The sequence below is a fragment of the Bombina bombina genome, chromosome 2 (assembly GCF_027579735.1).
Source record: "Bombina bombina isolate aBomBom1 chromosome 2, aBomBom1.pri, whole genome shotgun sequence".
NCBI lineage: Eukaryota > Metazoa > Chordata > Amphibia > Anura > Bombinatoridae > Bombina > Bombina bombina.
In genome coordinates this window covers 1,088,863,546-1,088,881,116 of record NC_069500.1, presented here as the reverse complement: position 1 = coordinate 1,088,881,116, position 17,571 = coordinate 1,088,863,546, and the positions used below count along the sequence as shown (strand labels likewise).

Here is a 17,571-nt window from a genome sequence, read left to right as displayed (position 1 = left end):
ATTACTACTTGCGCATCTGGGACATAAATATTCGGTATTATGAAACCATTTACTTAAAGTAGCCGGTGCAATATAGCTTCTATTGATCAATTTAAAGTGGCTTTCTCTCCAACTCGCTGCCAAGGTAGCATTTTCTGCTTTCTGTATACTTCTACTAATATCTTCTATTTGTATATCTTGAAACTCTGATGACCAGATATGAGCCAATCGCCTGCGATTCTCCTCACCTGTCTGTTCTAGTATCACTTTGAGCCAATATTTTGAGGAGTGGATACCAGCTTGATATAAGATTATTCCAGAATATATTTTAGGGTTTACCCAACTATGATTTGGTCTCCTAATTATTGAGTTATACCAGTAATGTATTTGCAAGTAAGCATAGAAGTCTCGGTTAGATAAGTCATATTGCTGCCTAAGCTCTGAAAACGTTTGTATATTAGGGCCAGCAGATTCTTTAAATTGGTAAATATACTTTAAGCCCCTATTGGCCCAATTTTTAAACAACTTATTATTAATTCCGGCAACAAAATACGGATTCCCTACTATTGGTAGGTAATTGGAGACCGTATAGTCAGTTTTAAGCCAGCCACATATACCGTGCCAGGCTTTAAGAATACTACATATAGTCATATATTTTTTTGCCTTGGCTGGCAATTTTCTTACATGGCAATGTAATAATGCTTGTAAATTATATGGGGCTACTATATGTTCCTCCACCTCCAAAGAAGCGATGTAGCTGCCATGGGTGAGCCAGTCTAGAGCTACTTTCCCTAGACAAATACTATTATATATCTTAAGTGAAGGGAGTGAAAGACCCCCCATATTTTTAGCTTGCATTAATGTATTCAGTGCAATTTTATTGCGTCCCTTGCCCCATATAAAAAGTCTAAAATTTTTGTATATGTTTTCAATATCCTTTTTGGGCATCAGAGCTGGTATATTATGCATAAGGTATAGAAACTTAGGTATCAATATCATTTTAATTAAGTTTACTTTGGCAGTGAGTGAGAGTGGTAATTTAGCCCAGCTCTCCAGATCTCGCTTGATTTTATTAGTTAGCGGCGTATAGTTTATTTTATACCATAGTTCGGGATCGCTACATATATTTATACCCAGATATGTAAATTGTGTATTAACTTCTTTGAATGGAGTTTGTATAGTTCGCTTCACACTTTGCAATATCCAGAAAAGCTCTGATTTTGCTATATTAATCCGATATCCGGAGAACGAGCCGAATTGGTGTATAGTCTCTAATACTTTATCCATTTCTAAGTTAACATCTTTAATATATAGAAGTAGGTCATCCGCATAAAGTGACAATATGAATTTCTGCTTTCCCAATGGTATTCCTTCTAAGCGCTCTCTAAGCTTAATTGCTAATGGCTCGATTGCCAAGTTAAACAGTAATGGGGATATTGGGCATCCTTGTCTTGTCCCTTTTGCTAAATCAAAATTATTCGTTCTATTACCGTTAATTATTAGGGCCGATGATGCTTTAGAATATATAGATTTAATACATTCGACAAGTTGATACTTAAACCCAAACCGTCCCAGCGTGCCAAACAAGTGATCCCAGATTATTGAATCAAATGCTTTTTGTGCATCAATTGATAATATAGCAGAGTTCCGTAATGTCCTACCTTCCTTACTATTTTTTGGTAAATTTGTACAGAAGTCTAATAATAGGAAAACTTTACGTAAATTGGCTGACGGGTTACGATTAGGCATAAATCCAGTTTGGTCTATATTTACCAGAGGAGAAATAACCTTTTTCAATCTTTTAGCCAGAATACTAGTAAATATTTTATAATCGGCGTTCAATAGGGAGATAGGTCTATACGAGTCTATAAGTTCAGGATCTTTCCCTTTCTTATGTATCATTGTGATTAAAGATTCTGAGAAAGATCTCGAAGGAACCTCTCCCTTGATAAGATAGGAATTAAAAAGATTCATCAAACTGGGAGCAATTTGAGCTTTCAATATTTTATAAAATTCCCCAGGTAATAGGTCCGGTCCTGCCGCCTTATTCAGTTTTATATTATCAATCGCCTCCACTACTTCTGTAAGAGATATTGGTATATTTAAAGTTTCTAAATTTTCTATATCTAATTGTGGTAGGCAAATATCCTGCCAAAAACTATCCTTGTTTGACACATTTATTTCTGGGTTACAGTATAATTTTTTAAAGAATTTAAAAAATTCCTCCTGTATCTTGGCCGGATCTGTTATATGTTTATCATTAATTTTGATCCTCTTAATGACATTTTTTGTGCTCTGTATCTTAACACAGTTAGCCAAAAGTTTTCCAATTTTATCCCCAAAGCGATAAAATTTCGCTCTGAGTCTAAGATCCTTAATATTATTTTTTTGTTCTATTATTATTGCCCATTCCGCTCTTGCTTTTATATATCTGTCCCAATTTTCTTTTGTAGGCGAGCCAATATAGGCGTTATATCTATTTTTTAAATAACTTGAGCACTGATTTTCTTTCCGATTTGCATCTTTCCTAGCATTAATAGCGTATTTTCTAATTTCCCCCCTTAGGACAGCTTTAGCTGTTTCCCAAAAGGTTTCCTCTTTGTAATTATCTGCTGGATTATTTAGTTTATATACATGCCATTGCTGCATTATCCAGTTCTTAAAATTAACATTGGATGCAAGATATATTGGAAACTTGTAGCTTCTAGCTGTATCATATATCCGTTCCCCCCAAAGCATCTTAAGCGAGATTATCGCGTGGTCTGAAATTGTAAAGTCTCCAATCTCTAATTCTGGTTTTAAGCCTAATACAGCTGTTGAGACTAAGAAAAAGTCAATTCTAGACAGTGATTTATACTTTTTAGCTTGACATGTATATGCTCGTGTAGTGGGATTATAAAGGCGCCACGCATCAGTTAAACTAAGATCTTTACAGAATTTCTTAAGCACTTTATTTGACGTTCTATTTTCCATCTCCTTATTTGCGGTTTTCAATCTATCTAAGTTATTAAATGTCATGTTAAAATCACCTGCTATTATCATGGTGAAGTCTAGAAATTGATATAACTTATTTCTTAATTCTAACCAAAATATTTGATCATTTTTATTTGGACCGTATACATTACAGATTACAAATATTCTATCCTTAACTCGAATTTTAATTATTATATATCTTTCTTTAATATCGACCTCTTTTAATAGGATTTGATATTCCAAATTTTGATGCAATAGAATTGCCACTCCCCTTTTCCTAGATGTACATGGTGTGGCTATTACTTCTTGAACCCAGTTTACCTTTAATTTATCACTTTCAGCTTTGGTAAGGTGCGTCTCTTGGATTAGCGCTATATCCGCTTTACTTTTTTTAATATCAGCAAGTAGACGCTTCCTCTTTATCGGGCTGGTTATTCCGCCCACATTCCATGATATTATTTTAGTATTAGCCATACCTAAAAGTTAATTCTATATCCCTGAACAAGAGTGGGAGAGGAGAGGAGGAGGGAGGGGGGGGCGAAAGAGAGAGGAAAAAAAAAAAAAAAAAAAAAAAAGGAGGGAGACAAAAAGAAATAACCAGACTAAAATTATTATATAAAACCATTTTTCAGTGGCTCCCACCTCCATTCTTTTTTAAAAATTCTGATACCTCCTGACTAGATCTGAGGAAACTAATTTTATCTTCTGCAATGATCTTTATATTCGCAGGGTATACCATTCTAGCTAAGAAGCCTTCCTGTATCAATTTTGTGCAATATGGCGCCATTTCTCTCCTTTTAAGCATAGTCTGGGCCGAGAAATCTTGGAAAATTGAAACCTTATTTTTTGCTATTTCCAGATTATTAACTCCTCTATAGGCTCTAAGAATGCTTACTTTATCTTGAAAATTCAAGAACTTAATCATTATTGGTCTCCTATATGTTCCATTTTCTGAAGGGGCTTTTGAGTAACCTGTTCTATGTGCCCTCTCTATTGGTATAACTCTATCCTGTGTATTTATTCCCAAAGACTCTGGTAAAGTAGTAGATGCAAACTTCATCAAATCCTGAAAATCTGTTGACTCGGGTACTCCTATAACCCTCAGGTTGTTCCTACGTGACCTGTCTTCGAGTTCCTCAATCTTCCTCTGCATGTCTGCAATTTGCTCGCTATGTGTTTGTACACTCTGTTCCTGTGTGACCAGTGTGTCCTCTAATGTTGAGATCCTATTTTCCGCCTCTGTAATTCTTGTTATAAACTGTTTGGTTTCTGTTGTTAATGCTGCCACATCTTGTCTGATTTTATCAAATTGGGGTAGCAACAGATTTGCTACTTGCTTTGATATTTCACTTATATCTGCAGGGTTGATACCTATACCTACTGTTTCTATCCTAATCTCTGCGCTATTCTCTACACTATTCCTCATTGTTGCCCTTTTATCTCTATTTTTAGCAGGTATTCCAGGTGATTTATTAGATAGAAATCTATCCATATGTGACTATGAAAATTAGTGAATTTAGCAAAAAAAAGAGCAAGAAAAAAAAAGAAAAAATAAAAATAAAAAAAAGAGATTGTGAATATATATATGTGTGTGTAGTGATGTATACTTTGAAAATGTGTCTCAAAAATAGAAATAGAGAAAACAAATGAGTGTCGTTAATATAAGATACTTTTTTTTTTTTTTTTTTTTTTTAAAGAAAGGTGCAATGGTGCATTATATATAAAAAAAAAAAAAAAAATGTGAGTGTTGTGCACTGTATTTAACAATGCCCTGCAAGGTTCATAGCATTCTTGAGGTGTCTAAACATAACCTTCAGTTATTATTTTCCACACAGTGATTAGTTAGGATTCTTATGTATATATGTATAGATATTTACATTTACCCCTATACATGCACCTATACGTCTATACCCCACACCTATATAGGTTTCTGTAATACAGGCTAGATTCAGATAACCTCCTCTATCAGTATTCATATGCTATAGGCACAGTTTAATTCTAACTCTATCAACAAGACCCCTACAGCAGTATAGAACTTATGCACAGCTAAGTTATAGCCTCTAACTCATAGTGACAGACATTTAGGGCTTAGATAGTCACATAACATTCTAAATTATAGCATGAACCTATATGCAATATTAAACATATTCCACAGTTTTTTCTCTTTACATAACCTTCAACTATTATTTTCCACACAGTGATTGGTTAGGATTCTTATGTATATATGTATAAATATTTACATTTACCCCTATACATGCACCTATACATCTATACACCGCACATATATAGGTTTCTGTAATACAGGCTAGATTCAGATAACCTCCTCTATCAGTGTTTATATGCTATAGGTACAGTTTTATTCTAGCAGTATAGAACTTATACACAGCTAAGTTATAGCCTCTTACTCATAGTAGCTAACATTTAGGGCTTAGATATTCACATAACATTCTAAATTATAACATGAGCCTATATGCAATATTAAACATATTCCACAATTTTTCCTCATAAGGGTCCCAGGTTGGATTTTGGTTTTCTTTTTATAGCACCCTTTTCCCTTGTTAGGGTTAAAATCCAATATCCTTTAAGCAAATATTCATATCTGGCCCTGATGCTAATAGATTAGAGTGTCTTATGTCTCATGTTTGAGACTCCTTTGGGCTCCGTATTACCCCAGTGATGGATGTTAATGTTATTTTATTCTGTTAATGCCTCTTCTATCATGTCTCCCTGCTTCTGAAGCTGTTTATCAATAGAGGAATAATGAACACAAAAAAGACAGTTCTGTAGCTTCTCTTAATGCCTCTTATGTATGCAGGGACTGCACAGCCTTTTCCATGTATATAAAAAAAACAAGGCGACTAAGGAATGAGTCAGTGAGCCAATGCAGGTAGTTCTCAATTTCCCAGAAAGTGTCCCTTTTTTTTTTCTTTCTCTTAAGCCCTCTTATTTCCTAGGGCCCCATAGATGTCCCATATAAAGAGCCAGCTTAATGTATTTTATATGGTATGGCCCTACTTATAACAGGGTACTTTCTCACCTCCACCAGCTCTGATCCAGTCCTGCTACCAGCTGCAGCTACACCTATCCCGTAGGCTGTCCCCCCTCCAGCTGATTCCTCCGCGAGAGGGAGAGGACTGCCTAAGCGGTGTCCACGGTGTGTCCTGGAGCGGTGTCTCTACCTCCTGCCGTAGGGCCAATACCAGCTGTTATGCGGCCTCCACGCCTCCGGTCCGTATGCGACGGGCTACCGTGAGTATTCTCACTCGCGGTTCTTTGATGTGGGCTTCAGGACCAACAAGTGTCCTTGCTAGATGGAGTCTTTCCGGCCTGTCCAGATCCTCTGTGATCCCGGCCTAGGAAACTGTAGCGGTGTTTGTTGGTGCACTCAGCCACGCGCTCCTTCTTCCTCAAGCGCCTCCTCCTCAGCAGCGTGACGCCAAACACCGGAAGCCCCCCCTAATGCTGTTATTGTCAATAACTAAATAATTCCTATTTAAAACTAAATACTTACCAGTAAAATAAACCCTAAACTAGCTACAATATAACTAATAGTTACATTGAATCTAGCTTAGGGTTTATTTTTATTTTACATGCAAGTTTGTATTTATTTTAACTAGGTAGAATAGTTACTAAATAGTTATTAACTATTTAATAACTACCTAGCTAAAATAAATAAAAATTTACCTGTAAAATAAAACCTAACTTGTCTTACAATAAAACCTAACCTTACACTACAATTAAATAAATTGCCTAAATTAAATACAATTACCTAAATTACAAAAACAAACAAACACTAAATTACACAAAGTAAAAAACTAATTACAAGATATTTAAACTAATTACACCTAATCTAATAGCCCTATCAAAATAAAAAAAGCCCCTCCAAACCCTAGTCTAAACTAAACTGCCAATAGCCCTTAAAAGGGTCTTTTGCGGGGCATTGCCCCAAAGAAATCCGCTGTTTTACCTGTAAAAAAAAAAAATACAAACAACCCCCCCAACAGTAAAACCCACCATCCACACAACCAAACCCCCCAAATAACCCTAACTAAAAAAACCTAAGCTCCAAATTGCCTTGAAAAGGGCATTTGGATGGGCATTCCCCTTAAAAGCTCTATTGCTGCCCAAACCCTAATCTAAAACTAAAACCCACCCAATAAACCCTTAAAAAAACCTAACACTAACCCCTAAAGTGGTCGTCCAGACGGGCAGAAGTCTTCATCCAGACAGCATCTTATGTCTTTATCCATCCGGCGCGGAGCGGGTCCATCTTCAAGACATCCGGCACGGAGCATCCTCTTCTTCCGACGAATGAAGGTTCCTTTAAGTGACGTCATACAAGATGGCGTCCATTAGATTCCGATTGGCTGATAGAATTCTATCAGCCAATCGGAATTAAGGTTGAAAAAATCCTATTAGCTGATGCAATCAGCCAATAGGATTGAGCTTGCATTCTATCAGCCAATCGGAATCTAAGGGACGCCATCTTGGATGACGCCACTTAAAGGAACCTTCATTCGTCGGGAGTTGTTGGAAGAAGAGGATGCTCTGCGCCGGATTTCTTGAAGATGGACCCGCTCCGCGCCGGATGGATGAAGACTTCTGCCTGTCTGGAGGATCACTTCTCCCGACTTGAATGAAGACTTCTCCCGGCTTCGTTGAGGACTTCTTGCCACTTGGCTGAGGACTTCTCCCGGGTTTGTAGAGGATGGATGTCAGCTCTTCAAAACTGTAAGTGGATCTTCAGGGGTTAGTGTTAGTTTTTTTTTTAAGGGTTTATTGGGTGGGTTTTAGTTTTATATTAGGGTTTGGGCAGCAATAGAGCTAAATGCCCTTTTAAGGGCAATGTCCATCCAAATGTCCTTTTCAGGTCAATGGGGAGCTTAGGTTTTTTAGTTAGGGTTTTATATGGGGGGGGGTTGGTTGTGTGGGTGGTGGATTTTACTGTTGGGGGGGTTGCTTGCAATTTTTTTTTTACAGGTAAAAGAGCTGATTTATTTGGGGCAATTCGCCGCAAAAGGCCCTTTTAAGGGCTATTGGCAGTTTAGTTTAGGCTAGGGTTTTTTTATTTTGGGGGGGGCTTTTTTTTTATTTTGATAGGGCTATTAGATTAGGTGTAATTAGTTTAAATATCTTGTAATTTGTTTTTTATTTTGTGTAATTTAGTGTTTTTTTTTGTAATTTAGGTAATTGTATTTAATTTAGGTCATTTTTTTAATTGTAGTGTAAGGTTAGGTTTTATTGTAAGACAGGTTAGGTTTTATTTTACAGGTAAATTTGTATTTATTTTAGCTAGGTAGTTATTAAATAGTTAATAACTATTTAGTTACTTTTCTACCTAGTTAAAATAAATACAAACTTGCCCGTAAAATAAAAATAAACCGTAAGCTAGATACAATGTAACTATTAGTTATATTGTAGCTAGTTTAGGTTTTATTTTACAGGCAAGTATTTCGTTTTAAATAGGAATTATTTAGTTATTAATAGTAGGTTTTCTTTAGATTTATTTTAATTATATTTAAGTTAGTCGGTGTTAGGGTTAGACTTAGGTTTATGGGTTTATAACTTTAGTATAGTGGCGGCGACGTTGGGGACGGCAGATTAGGGGTTAATAAATGTAGATAGGTGGTGGCAATGTTAGGGGCGGCAGATTAGGGGTTAATAATATTTAACTAGCGTTTGCGAGGCGGGAGTGCCGCGGTTTTGGGGGCTAATATGTTTATTATAGTGGTGGCGATGTCCGGAGCGTAAGATTAGGGGTTAATAATTTTATATTAGTGTTTGCGATGCGGGAGGGCCTCGGTTTAGGGGTTAATAGGTAGTTTATGGGTGTTAGTGTACTTTTTAGCACTTTAGTTTTGAGTTTTATGCTACAGCTTTGTAGTGTAAAACTCATAACTACTGAATTTAGAATGCGTTGCGAATCTTGCGGGATAGGCTGTACCGCTCACTTTTTGGCCTAAAAAAAAAAAAGCTTGTAATATCAGCACTATGGAAGTCCCATTGAAAAATGACTTTACGCAAAGTGCGTAAGTTAATTTGCGGTACGGCCAAAAAGTGTGCGGGACAGCTGTACCTACAAGACTCGTAATAGCAGCGGTAGTAAAAAACGCTGCTTTTTTACTCATAACGCAAAACTCGTAATCTAGCCGGATGATTTTTTTAAAAAAAAAATGTGAATGTATAATTTTAGTATTAGTGGACTTTTTCATTAAAGGGCCATTACAGTTAAGTTACATGATCTCATCCCTTAGACGCATGCCATTTTATCACTATCAACACTGCAAATCTATGTTTGTAACCCCCACAAATTGGTTAAACACATAGTTAAAGTACTGCTTGTGAACTGCAGAGAAATTTAGAAATTGCCACTGACCCAATTAGCAGGGCCTGTAGCCCGACCAATCTGTACAATGAGTCGTGGGGTTAAACACATAGATTTACAGGGTTGATAGTGATACAATTACATGCTCTAACCAATAAAAGCATGTGATTTTGTTTCACTACAGTGGCCCTGAATGGAACTAATGGATTAATTGCCCAACTCAGGAATGAATTCTTACTTAATTTTATCTTTTTTATTTCTTTTAAGGAAAACTTTCAGTACGCCCTTTTTAAATGGGCAGAAGAGCTGTATGCTTTAAATCGTAATCAAGATTTATTTAATTGTTATGAGCAAGCTTTGGAGCTCTTTCCTAATGATGATGTTATTTGCAACAGTATGGGGGAACAACTCTTCAGGTAAGAATAGATTTTAATTAATGGGACATAAAGATGCAATAAAATAATTCTGTAACACGTGAGCTCATGTACATATACATCATTGCATGCCTCTACCTGTGTGTTTAACCCCAGTAAAGTTTTTATGTAAAGTCAGCTCCAGGTGACAATACACTGCAGATCCTATGCGGAGTACAACTGGTGATTGGTGGTACCTATGCCCCCCTGGTTTGCATAGCGGCTGTGTTCAGCTCCAGACCAGTAGTGCATTGCCGCACCACAACTCCTTTGAGGGTTCAGCATATATACTCTTTATACAGTTACTCCACTGTCAGCTGCTTAATAATATCCACCAGTGCTTAACCCCTTAAAGCACAAATGGGAAAAGAAAAAAAATACACCTCCTGCAGATCTCTGCACCACTTGCTCTCATCCAAAGCACAAACACCTTTTAGAGACAGATATTTAAGTTGCGGCCGTTCAATTCTTATTTCACAGATGTGGTATACAAATTGTCAGCAATGTGCTGTGACAAATTCAAGAATGAGCAGCCAAGTCCTTAATTTTAAAACTTAGCTTTTATTTAAAAAAGTATAAAATTAATTTCACAGACCTGGTAGATGTCGGTAAGTACAGTGTACTGGATGCAATTACCTCCGACCCCCAATTTGCGTCACCTGATGCGTTTCGCCGTAGCTTTATCAAAGGTGACTGGTATTCTGACTATAAACGCCAGCTTTTAAATATCCCTCCGATCACGTGACCACAGGCTGTAAAACCAGAAGTGACGTGTTCAGGGATATTATAGCCAATAGAAAAAAACGTCAATAGAGGCTAAGATGTTACTAGGCAGAATATCTGACATCTCAACATGAATGTTAATACAAAGTTACCTTATAATCAATTTCTCTCATATAAGTATCCCTGCCCCAACTTGCTGAAGCTGTCCAATTATCTTCAAAGATATCACTATAGTGTATATATTTTTCATGATAGGATATAGTGAAAATACTGATTGCATTCTATTAAGACATCTTCTATTACAATAACACACCATTAATTAAAATTACATACATATTAAAACGCTCTTACTGTCTAATTATTCTAAGAATAGAAACTACTCTGTTGTTAGCTTGATAGAGATTTTACATGACGTATGTTATAGACCAGTGTTTTTCAACCAGTGTGCCGTGAGAGATCCTCAGGTCTCTTGGTATATATATATATATATATATATATATATATATATATATATATATATAATCATGCCAAGTAAGGTGTGTGCACTCTCACCAATGACCAAAAACTGCCAGGGTGCTATTGTGTAAGGAATATAAGTTTGTAGGAATAAGCACTCACTGGTCTTCTGCCATCCGTGATATAAATTCTTTATTAAACAGTGACGTTTCGGGGCTAACAGATGAAAGGTCACTGTTAGTCCCGAAACGTCACTGTTTAATAAAGAATTTAGATCACGGATGGCAGAAGACCAGTGAGTGCTTATTCCTACAAATATATATATATATATATATATATATATATTTTAACACTGTATTAGGCTACAATGTGTGATTTTGAAAAATTTTGGGATGGTGGTGTGCCGCAGGATTTTTTTATGTAAAAAAGTGTGCCACGGCAAAAAATTTTTTGAAAATCACTGTTATAGACAAACTCATATTTGCGTCCCCATACTTTGTTACTTTTTGTTGCCCTTTCATCATTTTCATTTCCAAGGTGTATATATAAAGGATTTTTCAGTTACAACCCACAGGCTGATTTTTCTTACAACGATAAAATGAGGAACCAAAGTCTGCAATTACGCTCATATTATACTTATTAGCCTGAGAAAAGGTCTACATCCCATCTAGCATTTATGCCATTAGGTTCTTTTGTTTTTAAGAAAAATATCCATTAAGTTCCTTTGAATAACACATTTTTGAACCTGTCTCCTCCTCTTGGAGACTTAGGAAGGTAATCTATAGCCTGGATTTGAAATACATTAGTAGGGTTTGGGTGTTTTGAAATTTTTTTTGGCTTCTCTGGTTCTAGGGGGATCGGTCTGGATATCATTAAGATATTCCCTCGCTCTGTCTTTTAGCATACGACTCGAGCAACCTTGCTGATGGAGACAATAAAAATAGATGGTTTATTCATCACAGGAATATCCATTAACCCCTTAACCACCGAGGACGTGCTAGGTACGTCCTTCAAAAAAAGTCCCTTAAAGGGACACTGAACCCAAATTTTTTCTTTTGTAATTCAGAAAGATCAGGCAATTTTAAGCAACTTTCTAATTTACTCCTATTATCAATTTTTCTTCGTTCTCTTGCTATCATTATTTGAAAAAGAAGGCATCTAAGCTTTTTTTTGTTTCAGTACTATGGACAGCACTTTTTTATTGGTGGATGAATTTATCCACCAATCAGCAAGGACAACCCAGGTTGTTCACCAAAAATGGGCCGGCATCTAAACTTACATTCTTGCATTTCAAATAAAGATACCAAGAGAATGAATAAAATTTGATAATAGGAGTAAATTAGAAAGTTGCTTAAAATGTCATGTTCAATCTGAATCACGAAAGAAAATTTTTGGGTACAGTGTCCCTTTAAGGACCAAGGATGTACCTAGCAAGGGTATTGCAGCGATGCCTCTATATTGAGGCATCGTGCAATACCCTCTGGTCATAAATCGATGCAGTGAGGCATTTAAAAAAAAAAAAAAATTTAAAATTACAACAAAGTGGGTGCTGGCAGACAGTTGCCAGTACCTAAGATGGCGGCTAATAGGTAGAGGGGGGAGGTTTAGAGAGCTGTTTGGGGGGGGGATCAGGGAGGTTTGAGGTAAGGGGGGATCCTGCACTGCAGAAAATATATTAAAAATACAAAACAAAAAGCCTTTTATTTTCATACTGGCAGACATTCTAACCATTGTGGGGTGGGGGAGGGAAGAGAGCTGTTTGAGAGGGATTTGGGGGTTGGGATGTGTCAGGTGGGAGGGTAATCTATGCACTAAAGCTAAAATTAACCCTACAAGCTACCTAATTAACCCCTTCACTGCTGGGCATAATAAAAGTGTGGTGCGCAGCTGCAATGAGCGGCCTTCTAATTACCAAAAAGCAATGCCAAAGCCATATATGACTGCTATTTCTGGGGATCCCAGAGAAGCATTTACAACCATTTGTGCCATGATTGCACAAGCTATTTATAATTTCAGTGAGAAACCTAAAGTTTGTGAAACTTTTAACAATTTGTTTTATTTGATCGCATTTGGCGGTGAAATTATTGCATTTAAATATACCAAGATGGGCCTAGATCAATACTTTGGGTTGTCTACTAAAAAAAAATATATATAGTTTTGATAGGTAAATATAAAATAAACCCTATTTCTGTTTAAATTGAGTGATAGCAAAAATGCTAAAAATACTCTGGTCTTTTGGGGAAGTTTTAGTCTGAAATGCCCAGTCCGTTAAGGGGGTAAACATTGGGTATTTCTAAACTCAGGACAAAATTTAGAAACTATTTAGCATGGGTGTTTTTTTGGTGTTAGTAGATGCGTAACAGATTTTGTGAATCAAAGTTAGAAAAAATTAGATTTTTTTTTTCCCATCATATTTTATAATTTTTTTTTATAGTAAATTATATGATATGATGAAAATCCATTTAATGCCAAGAAAAATGTTTTACAATATGTGTGAGTACAGTAAATGAGTAAGAGGAAAATTACAGCTAAACACAGCAGACATGTAAAAACAGCCCTGGTCCTTAACGGTAAGAAAATTGAAAAATGGTCTGGTCACAAAAGGGTTAAAAAAAGCAAAATCTAATCATCTGTTTTAGATGGAACACATATTTGAGTACCATTTCTCTTTAACTGACAAATTGTTTGTTTAGTTTTCTTTCCTTTGAATTCCCCTAGTATTTTTTTCTTTCTTCTTTTTAATAGAAACATGATAAATAAAAATGTCCTTGACCCATTGTATACAATGCATTGTGTTTTGTCAACCAATTGTACAAAAAAAATATAAAAACATTTGGGTATTAAAAGAAACTGTATTACATATAATGTAAAAATGCATTACACTGCTAAATGGTGTACCTTATTGTTCCTTTATGGCCAAAAGTTTGTGGACACCCCATATTAATTATTGAATAAATATATTTTCTACGGTTCATAGATCTGAGTCAGATTTGAGAAAATAATGGAATATGTTTAGTTGCCTGTACAATCTATCAATATAATGTATTGATTGCAGTATTTAGGAAAAAACACTGTATGAAGGGGACGTGTGAAACACTTTTTTAGAGGATATATATAAGGACAGGTCATGAGGAAAAAATCACTCTGTTCTGCACTGAACCTGATGTTATCTGGAGGTCTTATCATTGTAACTTGATGTGTATTATAGCCAGTTCTCCAGTCTATCTGGATTAAGCTAACATATGACTAACATAGTGGATAAAGCCAAATATAGAAATTGCACAGTGTCTTGTAGAACAGCTATGTCCGACTATGGCAGATTGCTGTGTACCTGAAGAGCTCTAAGTGCTGCCAATCGATCACTAGATTATTATGTGACTGCCTTTACTGACTCGTTCCCTGCAGCCACTAGTAATATGGCCTCAAGTTAAAAATGAATTGACTTAAATTGTTTGCACAAGTATATTCTGCATTGCGTTTCTGGACGGCCTCAAGCAGAACAAAAGGTGTGTTTATTAGTAAGCCCATTATAACATTTGTCTCAAACTGGGTTAGTTTACGAGCAGCGCTCTATCGCTTGCGTGTGAGCGATATCGTGTTTTCATGCCCATTTGTACGCAAGTTAAATTCAGCTTGTATTACAAGTTGAAAGTAAATGCAAATACATGAGTGCATTCGCTATTTATGCTGGAATGATATGATATATATATATATATATATATATATATATATATATATATATATATATATATATATATATATATATATATATACAGGTATACCTCACTTTACAGCGCTTCACTTTACAGCGATTCGCTAATACAGCGCTTTGTGGAGCTGAAGTTTAACCTCCAAGGATTTTGAAACAGTGCTGTAAATCATTGTGAGATTGCGAGAAAAGTGACTGTCACCATTTTGTTATGCTTAGTTCACTTTGTTAACTGCATTGCAGTGCAATTTGTGTCTCAGTGCTATAGTCTGGCAAATTTTACTACAGTAATTGTCACTATTTTACAGGTACAGTATTTATTGAATACTAATTGAATACTTGCTGTGCTAGTGTAAACTAAACATAGCACTATTGCACCCCTAATATATGTTAGTTCAAACATGTTTTTAAGATTTTAAATACTGAAAAGAAAGCTAAAACTGCCTTGTTTCACTTTAAGGCGGTTTTCACTTTACAGCGGGGCTCCGGTCCCTAACCCGCTGTATGAGCAGGGTATACCTGTATGTGTGTGTGTGTGTGTGTGTATATATATATATATATATATGTGTGTGTATATATATATATATGTATATATATATATATATATATATATATATATATGTATATATATGTATATATATGTATGTATATATATATATATATATATATATATATATATATATATATATATATATATATATATATATATATATATATATAGTCGTATGCAAAAGTTTAGGCACACCTGACAATTTCCATGATTTTCATTTATAAATAATTGGGTGTTTGGATCAGCAATTTCATTTCGATCTATCAAATAACTGAAGGACACAGTCATATTTCAGTAGTAAAATGAGGTTTATTGGATTAACAGAAAATGTGCAATATGCATCTAAACGAAATTAGACAGGTGCATAAATTTGGGCACCCCAACAGAAATATTGCATCAATATTTAGTAGAGCCTCCTTTAGCAGAAATAACAGCCTCTAGATGCTTCCTATAGCCTGTAATAAGTGTCTGGATTCTGGATAAAGGTATTTTGGACCATTCCTCCTTGCAAAACATCTCCAGTTCAGTTAGCTTTGATGGTTGCTGAGCATGGACAGCCCGCTTCAAATCACCCCACAGATTTTCAATGGTTTTCAGGTCTGGGGACTGGGATGGCCATTCCAGAACATTGTACTTGTTCCTCTGCATAAATGCCAGAGTAGATTTTGAGCAGTGTTTTGGGTCGTTGTCTTGTTGAAATATCCAGCCCCAGTGTAACTTCAACTTTGTGACTGATTCCTCAACATTATTCTCAAGTATCTGCTGAAATTGAGTGGAATCCATGCAACCCTCAACTTTAACAAGATTCCCAGTACCGACACTGGCCACACAGCATGATGGAACATCCACCAAATTTTACTGTGGGTAGCAAGTGTTTGTCTTGGAAAACTGTGTTCTTTTGACGACATGCATAACGCCCCTTGTTATTACCAAATAACTCAATCAGTCCACAGCACCTTCTTCCAAAATGAAGCTGGCTTGTCCAAATGTGCGTTTGCATACCTCAAGCGACTCTGTTTGTGGCGTGTGTGCAGAAAAGGCTTCTTCCGCATCAGCTTCTCCTTGTGCAAAGTGCGCTGAATTGTTGCACAGTGACACCATCTGCAGCAAGATGATGTTGTAGGTCTTTGGAGGTGGCCTGTGGAGTGTTTTTGACCGTTCTAACCATCCTTTGCCTCCCCGATATTTTACTTGGCCTGCCACTTCTGGCCTTAAAGAGAACTGTGCATGTGGTCTTCCATTTCCTCACTATGTTCCTCACAGAGGACACTGACAGCTTAAATCTCTGCAATAGCTTTTTGTAGCCTTCCCCTAAACCATAATGTTTTTTCACATTATTTCAGTCTCATTTTTCTTTGCTTCTGGTTGCTAGAGGCTTGTTCATTGGCATTTTTTCCCATTCCTGAAACTGTCAATTAAGGAATTTGATAATTTTGCTTTAAATATTGTTTCTTTTTTCTTTTTTTTTCTATTACATATTGCAAGATTTCACTGTTCCTGTTTCAAAAACGTTCTAAGGGATTCCTGTTGACTGAGTTCAGTCCTACCAAAGCTAAGTTCATTTATTTTAAAATGTTATGAATGTTTTTCTTTAGCTATGGTTTGTAATAAGTTATCATGATAAACTTTTACATGCAGAATCCGTTAGTATTTATGCTTTATATATTTGCTATTCTTTTTACATCTTTTATGTACAAGAATTACTTAGAAGATTTATAAGAATATTTTTCTGATTCTATTTTAAAGGCTTTGTCTGACATCGTGCCTTCTAATAACATTTTTAGGTCTTTTTCAAACTTCTTTTTTAATTATTGAAGTTTCAAATGACCAACAACATAATGATTTATCCTTCTCTGATGATGTTTTTTCTCATTCAGAATTTTCTTCATCAGATATTGACACTAACAAATCCACTTTTTTATTTTTTTATTAAAGTACATTTGTTCTTTGTTGAAAAGGTGTTGATTATTTTGGATATTAAGGTAATTAGTTCTTTCAAGACTAACTAACATTTTATTTCTGTTTATTTATTCTTCTGTATTTTCAGAAGTTTTTTTCCAGTTCCTCATATTAGGGAATGGAATAGGCTGAGAATTTCCTTTTTATTCCTTCTTTAAAGGTTTTAAACTATATTCTTTGCCGGCAGTTCATTTCAATTTTGAAGGTTCTCCAATTTAATGGGGCTATCTCTACTCCTGCTAATTATGCTATTGTTTCTATAGCAAAATAGTATTTATTTTTCCTTTTAGATGGTTTTATCTTATTTAAGGAAAATTATTTCTTTTCAGGTACTTTTCTTGGTCCTGTGATTTATTTGAATGATGTTGCAATTACTTCATTTTTTCTGTTTACTTTAATATCAAGTATCAGATTATGATTTATTTTAGCATTATTAAGGACAAAATCTACTAGACTAGGTGCTGTTGCATTTGTCTTGTTGTTT

At 35.6% G+C, this 17,571-nt stretch overlaps 1 protein-coding gene across 2 annotated transcripts in view; it reads left to right on the top strand.

Annotated features, from left to right (window-relative positions):
* PRMT9 (protein arginine methyltransferase 9) overlaps nucleotides 1-17,571 on the top strand; it is a 112,138-nt gene that overhangs the window by 18,174 nt on the left and 76,393 nt on the right. For both annotated transcript variants that reach the window (XM_053703721.1, XM_053703720.1), the window contains exon 2: nucleotides 9,545-9,693. In XM_053703721.1, the coding sequence (XP_053559696.1) occupies nucleotides 9,545-9,693 (149 nt within the window). The remainder of the gene's footprint in view (nucleotides 1-9,544; nucleotides 9,694-17,571) is intronic.